Genomic DNA, 12,902 nt, shown 5'->3' on the forward strand with positions numbered 1-12,902 from the left:
GGGGAAACACATCTGCATTGTTTTCAGTCTCCAGGTTTGTGGTGATTTGTTACAGCAGCTCTGGGAAACTAATACTCTAATTCTTCAGGACTCAGTTCATGAAACACCTACACCAGGAAGCCTTCCCTTGATCTTTCCATCATCACCCACCTCTTGCCGGCTTATACTAAGTTCCCTTCCTGTGTCTGCCTCACTCCATAAACTCCTGAAAAGCAGTGACTGCATTCTGCCCTCATGGTAATATGGGATCCAGCACTGTTCCAGGATTTAGCAGGTGCTCACCCAGATCAACGCATGAGCATCTCAGCCCCTGTGCCCCTCCTGGTCCAGGTGTGATGCCAGGTACTTCACAGACACCGCTGCATTGAGTCATCTCAGCAAGCCTAGGAGGTGGGTGCCATCATCGCTGCTTTACGGTTGCAGAAACAGGCTCAGCAACTTGCCTGAGACCATTCAGTGAGCAGAGTCAGGATGTATATCCAGATCTCTCCATCCCAGGTCCTGGCCAGCATGAGCACGACATGTTCAAAAGCCCAGCGGCAATTAGAAAAAGAGGAGATATGGGAGGAGGGTGGGGAAAGACTGGATCTGGATGAGCAGGCTAGCTGTGAGACAGCCATTGTGCATGCGTGTGATGAGCAGGCTAGCTGTGAGACAGTCATTGTGCATGCGTGTGATGAGCAGGCTAGCTGTGAGACAGAGTCATTGTGCATGCGTGTGATGAGCAGGCTAGCTGTGAGACAGTCATTGTGCATGCGTGTGATGAGCAGGCTAGCTGTGAGACAGAGTCATTGTGCATGTGTGTGATGAGCAGGCTAGCTGTGAGACAGCCATTGTGCATGTGTGTGATGAGCAGGCTAGCTGTGAGACAGTCATTGTGCATGTGTGTGATGAGCAGGCTAGCTGTGAGACAGTCATTGTGCATGTGTGTGATGAGCAGGCTAGCTGTGAGACAGCCATTGTGCATGCGTGTGATGAGCAGGCTAGCTGTGAGACAGTCATTGTGCATGCGTGTGATGAGCAGGCTAGCTGTGAGACAGAGTCATTGTGCATGCGTGTGATGAGCAGGCTAGCTGTGAGACAGTCATTGTGCAGGCGTGTGATGAGCAGGCTAGCTGTGAGACAGAGTCATTGTGCATGTGTGTGATGAGCAGGCTAGCTGTGAGACAGCCATTGTGCATGTGTGTGATGAGCAGGCTAGCTGTGAGACAGTCATTGTGCATGTGTGTGATGAGCAGGCTAGCTGTGAGACAGTCATTGTGCATGTGTGTGATGAGCAGGCTAGCTGTGAGACAGCCATTGTGCATGCGTGTGATGAGCAGGCTAGCTGTGAGACAGTCATTGTGCATGCGTGTGATGAGCAGGCTAGCTGTGAGACAGAGTCATTGTGCATGCGTGTGATGAGCAGGCTAGCTGTGAGACAGTCATTGTGCAGGCGTGTGATGAGCAGGCTAGCTGTGAGACAGAGTCATTGTGCATGTGTGTGATGAGCAGGCTAGCTGTGAGACAGCCATTGTGCATGTGTGTGATGAGCAGGCTAGCTGTGAGACAGTCATTGTGCATGTGTGTGATGAGCAGGCTAGCTGTGAGACAGTCATTGTGCATGTGTGTGATGAGCAGGCTAGCTGTGAGACAGCCATTGTGCATGCGTGTGATGAGCAGGCTAGCTGTGAGACAGTCATTGTGCATGCGTGTGATGAGCAGGCTAGCTGTGAGACAGAGTCATTGTGCATGCGTGTGATGAGCAGGCTAGCTGTGAGACAGTCATTGTGCAGGCGTGTGATGAGCAGGCTAGCTGTGAGACAGAGTCATTGTGCATGTGTGTGATGAGCAGGCTAGCTGTGAGACAGCCATTGTGCATGTGTGTGATGAGCAGGCTAGCTGTGAGACAGTCATTGTGCATGTGTGTGATGAGCAGGCTAGCTGTGAGACAGTCATTGTGCATGTGTGTGATGAGCAGGCTAGCTGTGAGACAGTCATTGTGCATGCGTGTGTGCATGTGTGTGTGTGTGTAAACAGCAATGAGAGCCTTAGGTTAGTGCACTAAAGACAATCTAACTCATAATGCAGCATAAATATCTTACAGCAGCAGCAATTCTGAGACTGGGGAGCAAGGGTCCTGTGATATAAGAGAGATGAGAAGGGACAAAGAAGGAGATGGGGAAGGGAGAAAGGAGAAGAGGAAGAGGAGAGGGATAGCTCTGCTCAAGTTTTGAAACAAAACATGTTTTCCTTTCACCTCCCTCCTCCTCTTCCTCTTATCCATGCTCTGCCCTTTCTGGTGGCCTCGGTGTCTCAGGGCACAAATGCTGTCTCAGCTTCTACTATGGCACTTCCCCCAGCACAGGAGGCTAAATAAGGACCCCCCCCCCAAAGGCATCCAGGTCGTAATTCCTGAAACTGGTGAATGTCACCCTACATGGCAAAAAAAAGGACTTTGTGGATATGAAGTTCAGGATCCTGAAATGGAGAGATTATCCTGGGGGGTCCTAAATGCAGACCGAAGCATTCTTCTAAGAGGGAGGTAGAAAGAGGTTTGAGGCACAGAAGACGAGAAGGCCGTGCCAGAGGCAGAGGATGGGGCGACACGGTCACTAGCCAATGCATGCCAACAGCCAGGATGCTGAAGACTCAAGAAATGAATTCTCCTCTCAGCCCCCAAAGGGAGGTGGCCCTGCTGACATCATGACTTCAGGCCTAGTCACAGGTTCCAGACGCTTCAAACTTCCAGACGGCGAGGGAATACAGCTCTATTGTTTGAAGCCACCAAGTTTGCGGTCATCTGTTAGAGCAGCTGCAGGAAGCCAGATCTTCCAAACCTACCCTCATCCCAATCAAAACTTGTTTCCCAACGGCGTTCATCAGTTTGGTGTCAGGGAGGACGCAATCTCATTATGTCAGTTCACCCTACTGGGCACCCTACTTCGTGTTCCCAGAGCCAACTCAGTTTTTAAAGGAGGGGATTTGTAACTCCTCAAATCTCGAATTGGTTAGATTCATGTAAAAAAATGAAGTGAACTGAAACTGTAAGCAGGGGGTGCAATTTGAGGCGGGTGGACAAAAAACTAGGCACATTGGCCTGCTTAGGTGTAGGGATCCCCCTCAAAGGCTATCTCCTTAGAATGGCTCTTCTGCCCACACGTGGGGATCTGTAAGTGCAGAAAGCTCCACGTTCGCTCCCAGTGACTCCAAGGCCACCCAGCCCAGTGCCTGGCGCACAGTGAACAGCGAATTCTGGAGGGGAGTGAATGACAGCAGCAATCTCAGAGTGCCACAGAGGAGGGGCGGCATTCCCAGAGCAAGCAGTGGAGCAGCCCCTGCTGGCACTGGCTGGTGGCGCGTCCAATGCCTGCAGCTTGACTCCTGCCCATAAAACGGAACCCCTTATTCATGTAACTGCAATCTACATTTCTCCTAAACTTGAACTTTGTCCCCAGATTCCCCACATCTGATGCAGTTTACAATAATTTATTTTCAGCAACATGTACCTCAGTTTTCTGTGAAAATGAGCCCCAGAAAGCAGATGAAATCTTTCTGTGAAGTGCTGACCTCACCTCCCTGAGAGCCATAAAAGAATGCCCCTTAACACACTAAGCCAAAGCTCCGCAGGATGATGACTTCTGGATGGAAAATGCCCCTCAATACAGTAAGCCAAAGCTCTGCAGGGCGATGACTTCTGGATGGTTGCTCCAGTTAACATGGTGCAAGAAGCTGTACCTGTCAGCCCAAAGAAAAAAGGCAATGGCCGAGAATGATCAGAGCCCATAATGAACACAGTTAATGGCACCTGCAACATGCTTTCTAAGTGATGTTAACATCAAAATATGGAAAGCAACACCTCCAGCTATTCTGCTGCCTTCCTCGAAGTATTCTTTCTCAATCCTTATATATATGCTCCCTCCACTTGCTGCTTTTCTTTTTTTAGAGACAGAGTCTCACTTTGTGCAGTGGTGCAATCATGGCTCATTGCAGCCTCTAATTCCTGGGCTCAACTGATCCCCTCACCTCAGCCTCCTGAGTAGCTAGGACTACAGGCATGCACCACCACCATGCCTGGCTAATTTTTAAATTTTTTATACAAACAGGGTCTCACTATGTTGTCCAGGCTGGTCTCAAGCTCCTGGGCTCAAGCCCTCCTCCTGCCTCAGCCTCCCAAAGAGCTAGGATTACAGATGCAGGCCACTGTTTGGCCCTGAGTGCCTTTTAAAGTCCAAAAATAGGCCAGGCGTAGTGGCTCACACCTGTAATCCCAGCACTTTGGGAGGCTGAGTCAGGTGGATCACCTGAGGTCAGGAGTTTGAGACCAGCCTGGCCAACATGGTGAAACCCCATCTCTACTAAAAATACAAAAATTAGCTAGGTGTGATGGTTTGTGCCTGTAATCCCAGCTACTCAGAAAGCTGAGGCAGGAGAATCGCTTGAACCAAGGATGCAGAGGTTGCAGTGAGCCAAGATCATGCCAATGCACTCCAGCCTGGGCAACAATAATAAAACTCCATCTCAAAAAAAAAAGTCCAAAAATAAATTGTAAAATATGACCAAGTGAAAGACTGCCTATAGAATTTGCTCCAAAATTGATGCCAAAATAATTCTTAAAGTCCCCATCCCAGTTTTTGTTCATTCAACAAAACTATATTGAGGCCAGGCAAGATGGTTCAGGACTATAATCCCAGCACTTTGGGAACCTGAGGTGGGAGGATTGCTTGAGGCCAGGAGTTTGAAATCAGACCCTGTCCATACAAAAAACAAAAAAAATAAAACTTAGCCAGCACAGTGGCATGCACTTATAGTCCTAGCTACTCAGGAGGCTGAGGCAGGAAGATTGCTTCAGCCCAAGGGTTCGAGACTGCAGTAAGCTATGATCTCACCACTGCACTCCAGCCTGGGCGACAGAGCAAGACCCCGTCTCTAAAACAAAAAACAACAAAACAACTATTTTGAGCATCTACTACTTTCAAAGTCTAGAGAGACATGAAAGAAATAGATTGTTGCATATAGGAGTAGGTGGAAGTCCTGGAAATATCCTATGGAAATATCACAGTTTGAACAAGGAGTGCTTCACAGGAAGATTTTTTCGTCCGTGCAGTTAATTGGTTCCAGTTAGGTCAACCTGAAAGTTCCCTTCACCTTTGCTCCCCACTGTCCTTCTGGGGCGGCCATTCCCACCTGGGATTTGCTCATCAGGTAGCCATGGTGCCTTCCAGCTTCAGCTACGGCAGTGCTTCTCAAACTCTGCGGTGCACACACCAACTGGGAGTGTCGTTCAAATGCACGTTCTGATTCAGCGAGGTCAGGGGAGAGGCCTGTGATTCTGCATTTCTAACGAGCTCCTGGGTGGTGAGATTCTGCTGTCCTGAGGACCACGTTTCCAGTAGCAAAGAATTAGAGCACTTAGTTTTTACTTAAAACAAACCCAACTTCTGGAGGCAGGAGATTCTAGTGGTGAGTGTGTAACGTTTCCAATACTTCTTCCAAAGGGTAGAGAAGGTGAAAGCGCATGAATCATTTGATAGGTTGTGGTGCTGACTGTGGCTTCCCTGCTGCTACGTCCACTGCCTGTTACTAAACCTAAAGAGAGCGCTGGAAAGCAGAGAACTAAGCTGCTTCAGAGACAAGAACGAAGGGGCTAAAAATGAAAGCCCTGGGAAATCACCTCGCATTGGATACAGGTTTCTCATGTCTCTGGGTTCCTTTCAGGTCTGGGGTTCAGATAGCAGCAGACACCTTCAATGTGTGTCCTTGCGGTTAGAGAGATTGAAGTGCTCCCCAGGACCCCTCTCACTGCCACCTGACTGCACCGACAAGCATCTCCTGGCAGATTCTTCCTGGTGGCGTCACTATTGGGTTGAGAATACTACCGGTGACCAGAGAGAGCAGAGGAATTAGCGTGCTGAGCAAGGAAACTCCAGAGAAGCTGCCAGCCCAACAGGATAGCCAATGCCACCCATGGCTGCTGCGACGGACATTGGGAGTGACTGCTGTGTGGAGACTGCTGTACTGGGACCATCAGTATGAATATTTTCTTCTTTCTTCAAGCGCACATTTGTAATAGGCAGGACCAAGTCCCTTTCTACTTGGAATTGCCAGCTTGGGCTCACTGTGGGTGCTCAGCATGTGCCATTACCACTGGACTCATGAGAGGTAGAAAAAGGGGTAAAGGGGGCATAGACACGGCCGATGCCTCCTGACAATGATCATACAAGCCACGGGCAGCAGGTGTCCCACAGAAGGGCTGCCAGCCCTCATCACAGGAGTCTGAGCAGATCCTTCTTCACAGCGACAGGAGGAAACCAGCCCTCCTCCTCAGCCCTGGAGGACTTCACACAGCAAATCAACAAATGCTAAATGGGAGACTTCTGGCAGCCGCTGGCGCCTGCCATTGGGCATCCCAGTCTCCTCATGTTTCCTCAGGGCCCTCGAGTGTGAAGTGGGGTGCTGGAGCCATGCTCTCATGGGCCTTTCCAGAACGAGCAGCCTGAGATCCTGCTCACTTCATAACAGAGCCCGGGAGTTGGGCTCCCTCCAGGCCTCATCTTCCCAGCGCCTCAGAAGTCAGTAGGGCCCGCCATGCTGCTGTTCTCCCGCTCTCAGCCAGGGCTCCTCACATCTGATGAAATCTCCAGTCCTGTTAACGTGTCTAGAAAGTCAACTTGTGTATTGGAGGCAGGGGTGGAGGGAGGGATTTGAAATTACCTGGAATTCTTTGTCTTAGTGCAATTTGTCTAAAGTTACTGTATTCTTTTCTTTCCATCCATCCCCTGCCCCCAAGCCCACAAATCCTCAATTTCTAAAAACTGGAAGCAAACACAAAATAAGCCATCTTTCAGTGTTTGCAATCTGCTTGTCAAACTTATGGAGCCAAAGAAATAGTATTAAAAATAACGATAATAAACACAGTCGGCTTGTGATTGCTGTGTTCTCCAGTAGAGGTCTTTAGCTGCCAGGAGGCTGAACGCAGAGCAATATTTAATAAGCACTGTCTAATTTCCAGGCAGTCTTGCTTCCTAGCTTTCTTTTGATTTTGATGCTAATATTTGCGTCCCTTGAGAACGGCTATGATGCTGAGGGGGTCCTGTGCTTACAGTCCCTTTCAGCCTCACACACACACACTGGGAGTACACAGCTGGCCAGTAGCACTATGTGATGTCACCTGGGTGCCTGAAGGCCCCCATTCATTTGCCTGATTTTGGTCAATTAAACAAACTTCAGGAGGAATTACTGTGGCTTTTTCAGGGAGGCTAGAGCTTTCTCCGGGATGAGGGCAAAAAATGAAATGAGTGGAAAAATCATCTAACAGTGCAAACTCCACACTACCCTGTAAAACACAGAAGAGCCACCGTAGGAGAGATTTGCAGGCAAAATAAAACCACTAACTGCACGATCCAGTCTTCTTTTAGGTGCCTTGTCTGTATTTACTTATTTCACTGGAGTGACCACCCGGTAACATAGCAGAAACATTATTTCCATTTTACAGATGAGGAAACTGAGGGACAGTAGATTCAGGATGATGCCTCAAGTCTCACCCAGCTGGTGGGCGGTAGGGCTGGGATCTGAGCAGGCTGGCTGGCTCCGGCGAACCTCGGCTCTTCCCTACTCTGCTCTTATGTTGCGTGGAAACTAGGTCAGGATCAGGGAACTCCTGATCTTCACCCCGAGGAGAAGCAAAGAGAAGACAGCCGTGAGGCGCCCCACTCTGGGGCAGCGTGTGTGACCTAGGCCTTGGGACCGAGAAGGGAGAAAGGAAATACTTCCTTCCCTATCCTGAAGCGGAGGGCGTGCCAGGTTTCGCAGGTAGTGCTGCCGCCGCGGAAGGACCGGGCGAGGCTGCGCCCCTGAGCCCAAGTCTCCACTCACCGGCCTTCCCATGCCCCCTCACCTGCACGCGGGTACTTTTAGCCCTGGGCAAGCCTTGAGCCAAGCGCCGAGACCAAACCCGGGAAATTAAACAGTGTGCATGGAATGAAATGTGGCCCGTGGAAGGTGCCTGCAGCTGGCGGTTAACACCGGCAGTAAGAGGATCAACGCCCGGGCCGCTGGCTTAAAAATGGGAGTGGGAGTGCGAAGTGTGCGCGCTCCTTTTTACCCATTCACGTTAGTTAATTTGGATGATAAGGGTTCGCGTTTAATCTCTTTGTGTGCGAGTGAATATCCTGAAATCGACAACCCCTGAGAGGGCACTCGCGGCTGGCAGAGCAACCTGGGAGGGTGCGGATCGTGTCCAATCTGGCGTGAAGCAGAAAGGAAACATCGTGAGGAGACTAGAGGCAGGACCGAGAGGGACACCCTAGGGGTGCGAGGTGCAGACCGAGCCCTCACATCTCCCAGGCCGCAGCAGGTGGGCCGATGGCTTCCCCGAGGCCTGGCACCCCAGGCCTGGCTCTGCGCCCTGAGGCTCCCAGGTCCCACCAGCTAGAGGAGCGCCGCCTACCCACCCCTGCCAAGGTCTAACGACCCCAAGGGGGGCGCTGGGCCCTGCCATCTCCCTGCAGAATAGAGAGAATTTAGGCAGGGTTAGGGGCAGGCAGAAAAGAAGAAAAATCTGAGAAGCGGTCTCAGCTGTTCCCAAATGGAAAAGATTAGAGAGGTGAGAGTTCGGTGGCTCTAGAAAGGGCCATAAAACAAAAATCATTTTTATCGTTTCAATCTGCAAGAAAGCTCACCCCCCACCCACACCCCACAAGCTCAGAGCCCCCAGAGTATAGGATCCGAGGCAGCAAGTGTGAGCGAGGCCCGTCCTGGGGGAGGTGGCCTCTGGCCGCGGGGCCAGGCTGCCCTCAGAGGCGCAGGCGGCCAAGAGAGTTCCCAGCCGCCGCCGCCCCCCTCCTTCCCCTTGGGCCCGTCCAGCAAATTTCCTCCCTCGTTTCTGTTCGTGCCTTCCCTCCCTCCTCCTCCCCCCGATATTTTCGCTTTCTAAAACCATAAAAAAGAGATCAACTTCCCAAACTTCACGGGGCCCTTTTCAGTGACAAATATTGATGCCCAAAGTGTCTGCGCTCTCCCGCCCCCAAACGTTAAGAAAAGACGCCCGCGAAAGGGAGACATAAAAAGTTAACAATGCTGTGAAAATATGTTTGCAGAAAATAGACAATCGTTGGATTAAACGTATTCAAGTATGAAATAATGCCTTTTTGTGTCAAAACTTGGGCGATGGGCGGGTACAAAAGTTCCCTGTGGCAGCTACTTGCTCCCTTTGTGAGCCGTGCGCTTTGGCGTCTCCACTTGGGCGCATTACTCAGAGCCCTCTAAGCGCGATTGTTTCTCCCTTTCTAATGACATTTACCGGATCAAAACATGCTGTTAATTCGATCAGAAGGCTTCACCCTCCCTGACAAAGCCACAATAATTTCTCCTGAAGTTTGTTAAATTGACCAAAATTAGGCAAATGAATAGGGGTCTGTAGGCGCCCCCTCTCGCAGGTGACGTTGCATAATGCTTGCCTGGGCCAGCTGCATTCCCCCTTTTCTTCTCGGCCCACTCTTCTCCGTGTTGCCCCCCAATCCTCCCACCCGCCCCTTCACACACAAACACACACACACGCCCGCCAGTCTCTCCTCCCCCACCCTCTGGCATTATTAAAATTTAGCCCAATGAAACTATTCATACTTTTCAATAGACATTTTCGTATAGGATAATAGGCTACAAATTGAGCCTCTTCCCCCCGCGAAGAGGGAGCAGGAGGGGTGGGGAGAAAAGAAAGCCAGCGACGTGGTCAGGGAGTAGGGGGGAGCGTCGCGTGCCAAACAGCGGCGGGAGGGGCGAGGCGAGGCGAGGCGGGAGCCTCGTGTGCCAGCCGCAGCCCCACACCTGCCGGGATGTCCGGACAAATAAAGCGGTGTAAACAAAAAGGGGGGAGAAGGACGTGTCACCAAGTCGTGTGAGAAAAGCCTGGGAACAAACGGGGCGCCTCCGTCTCCAAGAGCTCTCCCTTGAACCCGGCGGAACAGCCTATTAAAGGCTTACTTAATTACTTTAATGACTCTGGACAGGCTTTAAAACGCACTCGGCGCTGGGACGGCGGGCTTGCTGGGATTTGTAAACAGGCGATCATGTGAGACTCAGCGGTGGGACTAAAAGAGGCGACACTGTTTTGTGAGGGTCCTCGCCCCCCGGTGCCCGCGGCCGCTGCGCCCCTGCGCTCCGCGCCCGCGACTGCTGCAGGCGCTCGCTCGCCCGCCGGCCCCAGTTTACCGCCTCCTTTTCCCGCCCGAGCTGTTGCCATGCAAATGTTATTCCTGGGCCGATCACGTGTCCTTTGAAGGGCCACGTGGATTAACAAAGCTGATCTGCCCCCAGCTCGCCCCCCTCGGCTGCTAATTTTTTTTTTTCTTAACTTCTTTAAAACTGATCTCGAATGCATACATCCCCCAAACGCAGCTCCCCTAATCCTATGGAATAATTCAACTCGTGAATGCACTTGGAGCCCTAGATGACCGCTTTATAAGGCAGCCCTCGGAGTTGGGAGGCTGCAGTCTACCTGGGACACTCGAGGAGGCACACGAGGCGGAAAAGTGGACGGGTGCCCCGCGCCACCGCCTCTCCCGAGGGCGCGTACTGACCAGGATGTCAGACAAGCTCAAGGAACGCAAAGTGAGTCGGCTGAGCCCAAATGGCACTTGCGCCCTGGTGGTGGAGGCATCTGACTCACCGACCCGCCACTTGGGTGGACCGATGGCAGGGAAGTGCCCGCACGGGACTTTGAGTGTGGAGGAATCTCGAGTGGTTTGGGAAGGGGGTGGGATAGAGAGAGGAGGGTGCTCAACCAGGTAGAAGTCCATGCCGGGAGGCTGGTGGCCACCTCCCCAAAGGCCTGGGTAGGGTGGCTGGAAGGGGAGCGCGCCAGCGCGGGCGTCAGAGGGCAGAGCTCACCTGGCCCGAGCGTGGCGGGCCAGGAGTCCCTTCCTAGAGCGAATCTGAGCAGTGTGCGCGGCTGGAGAGGCGGTTTGCACCCAGCTGCTAGAGCCGCGCCTTTGACGACTTCCCGGGCAAAGCCATCCTAAACATACAACCCTCTGTTCGCAGAGAACCCCCGTTTCTCATAAAGTGATAGAAAAGCGGAGGAGGGACAGGATCAACCGCTGCTTGAACGAGCTGGGCAAGACAGTGCCCATGGCCCTGGCGAAGCAGGTAACGTTGGCGGCCCGGAGCCGGGTGCCAGGCGTTGGGAGGCCTCTGCGGCCACTCTGTGGAGACGCCCGAGCCCGCGGACACAGAGGACCTCACTTGCGGGCCCCTCCCAGGCGGGGGGCCTGAGCGCAGGGCGAACCTCAGGAGGCTCTGGCGCAGATCCGCAGCCGCGTCCGCTCGCTGGTCCTCTCCAGCGCCACAGTGCCCGCCCAGCAGGCGCTGGGCCGCTGCGAGGGGCCCTTCCTCCTTTTGCAGAGTTCCGGGAAGCTGGAGAAGGCGGAGATCCTCGAGATGACCGTTCAGTACCTGAGAGCACTGCACTCCGCTGATTTTCCCCGGGGAAGGGAAAAAGGTGGGCATAGGTTACGGAATGGGACGCCTGGGCCAGGCGCCTGCGCCACCCAGAGACCTTGGGGCTGGGAGGGGAGTGACTGAGTGTTCCCGAGAGCTCTACTAGAGCTCCACTCTCCAGGAGGGCAGGGGTCCTGCGAAGGCGCCTCTCTCTGCTCGGCGACAGCAAGGCGGCGAGGGAGAACTGGTTTCCAGGGAGGCTGGTTCCACCTCCTTCTCCCGGGTGGGGTGGGTGGGGTCAGGCTCTCAGGGAAAGAGGGCGTTTGCGCGTGCCTCGCCAGTCTCTAAGACTGCGCAGAGGAGAGGGCGGGCCTCAAATGGGAACTTTGGCCAGAAAATGTGGTGGGAGGTGCCCTGCACCCGCTTTGGGCTCGCGTGGGGAAGGGGCGCTCAGGGTGTGTCCGTCCTACGGGCTTTCTCGTTCCTCCAGCAGAACTTCTAGCGGAGTTTGCCAACTACTTCCACTATGGCTACCACGAGTGCATGAAGAACCTGGTGCATTACCTCACCACGGTGGAGCGGATGGAGACCAAGGACACGAAGTACGCGCGCATCCTCGCCTTCTTGCAGTCCAAGGCCCGCCTGGGCGCGGAGCCCGCCTTTCCGCCGCTGGGTTCGCTCCCGGAGCCGGATTTCTCCTATCAGCTGCACCCTGCGGGGCCCGAATTCGCTGGTCACAGCCCGGGCGAGGCCGCTGTGTTCCCGCAGGGCTCTGGTGCCGGGCCTTTCCCCTGGCCGCCTGGCGCGGCCCGCAGCCCCGCGCTGCCCTACCTGCCCAGCGCGCCAGTGCCGCTCGCTAGCCCAGCGCAGCAGCACAGCCCCTTCCTGACACCGGTGCAGGGCCTGGACCGGCATTACCTCAACCTGATCGGCCACGCGCACCCCAACGCCCTTAACCTGCACACGCCCCAGCACCCCCCGGTGCTCTGACGCCCACTCGCCCGCCAGATTTCTCCTCGCTTTGGGCGCTGTTTAGGAGAAATGCTGTATATATTGTACACATAATGTGTAAATATTGTACCCCAAAAAAACTGGGCTGGGGGAGGCAAAGAGCGAATGAGTCTTCTGAAGGATCTCCCCCTGGTAATAAACGTTTTCTGATAAAGACCCAAAGAGAGGGATTTATGTATTACCTTCTGCTCATCCACACCCGTCCCCTCCGCGGTGCCCAGGGCGCAAGGCTGACAGGGTTCAAGGTAACAGCCCTCAGTAACTTGGTGAGGGGCCCGCTGTGGAGTCTGAGGGACGTTAAATGGAGGTTCAGGCAGATATTCTAGGCATCGCTTAAGGGCGGGATTCGCGACTCCCTGCACCCGCCCCATCTTGAGCATTAGCCTCAGAGAAACAGGGGAGGCGAAGAACACTGCCCTTGGCTCTCACGAAAATGCAAATTGAAGGACCTGCCCCAAACTGACTTAGGCGGACTG

General features: G+C 53.4%; 1 protein-coding gene across 2 annotated transcripts; it reads left to right on the forward strand.

Annotated features, from left to right (window-relative positions):
* The first annotated feature begins 10,000 nt into the window (after nucleotides 1-10,000).
* HELT (helt bHLH transcription factor) lies at nucleotides 10,001-12,588 on the forward strand. 2 transcript variants are annotated; one of them, XM_003823471.6, is made up of 4 exons: nucleotides 10,001-10,587; nucleotides 11,020-11,124; nucleotides 11,380-11,476; nucleotides 11,906-12,588. In XM_003823471.6, the coding sequence occupies exons 1-4, from the start codon at nucleotides 10,561-10,563 to the stop codon at nucleotides 12,403-12,405; spliced, it is 729 nt and encodes a 242-aa protein (XP_003823519.2). In that variant the 5' UTR covers nucleotides 10,001-10,560; the 3' UTR covers nucleotides 12,406-12,588. The 2 variants fall into 2 exon arrangements, with proteins under 2 accessions (XP_003823519.2, XP_057158235.1); XM_057302252.2 differs by having other exon boundaries at nucleotides 11,909-12,588.
* The last annotated feature ends 314 nt before the right edge of the window (nucleotides 12,589-12,902 follow it).

Source organism: Pan paniscus, chromosome 3 (assembly GCF_029289425.2).
Source record: "Pan paniscus chromosome 3, NHGRI_mPanPan1-v2.0_pri, whole genome shotgun sequence".
Taxonomy (NCBI): Eukaryota; Metazoa; Chordata; class Mammalia; order Primates; family Hominidae; genus Pan; species Pan paniscus.

Coding starts and splice junctions, on each gene's coding strand:
- HELT (XM_003823471.6), top strand. CDS start 10,561: ATGTCAGACAAGCTCAAGGAACGCAAA. Junction 11,125..11,379: donor CCATGGCCCTGGCGAAGCAG/GTAACGTTGGCG, acceptor CTCCTTTTGCAG/AGTTCCGGGAAGCTGGAGAA. Junction 11,477..11,905: donor TCCCCGGGGAAGGGAAAAAG/GTGGGCATAGGT, acceptor TCGTTCCTCCAG/CAGAACTTCTAGCGGAGTTT.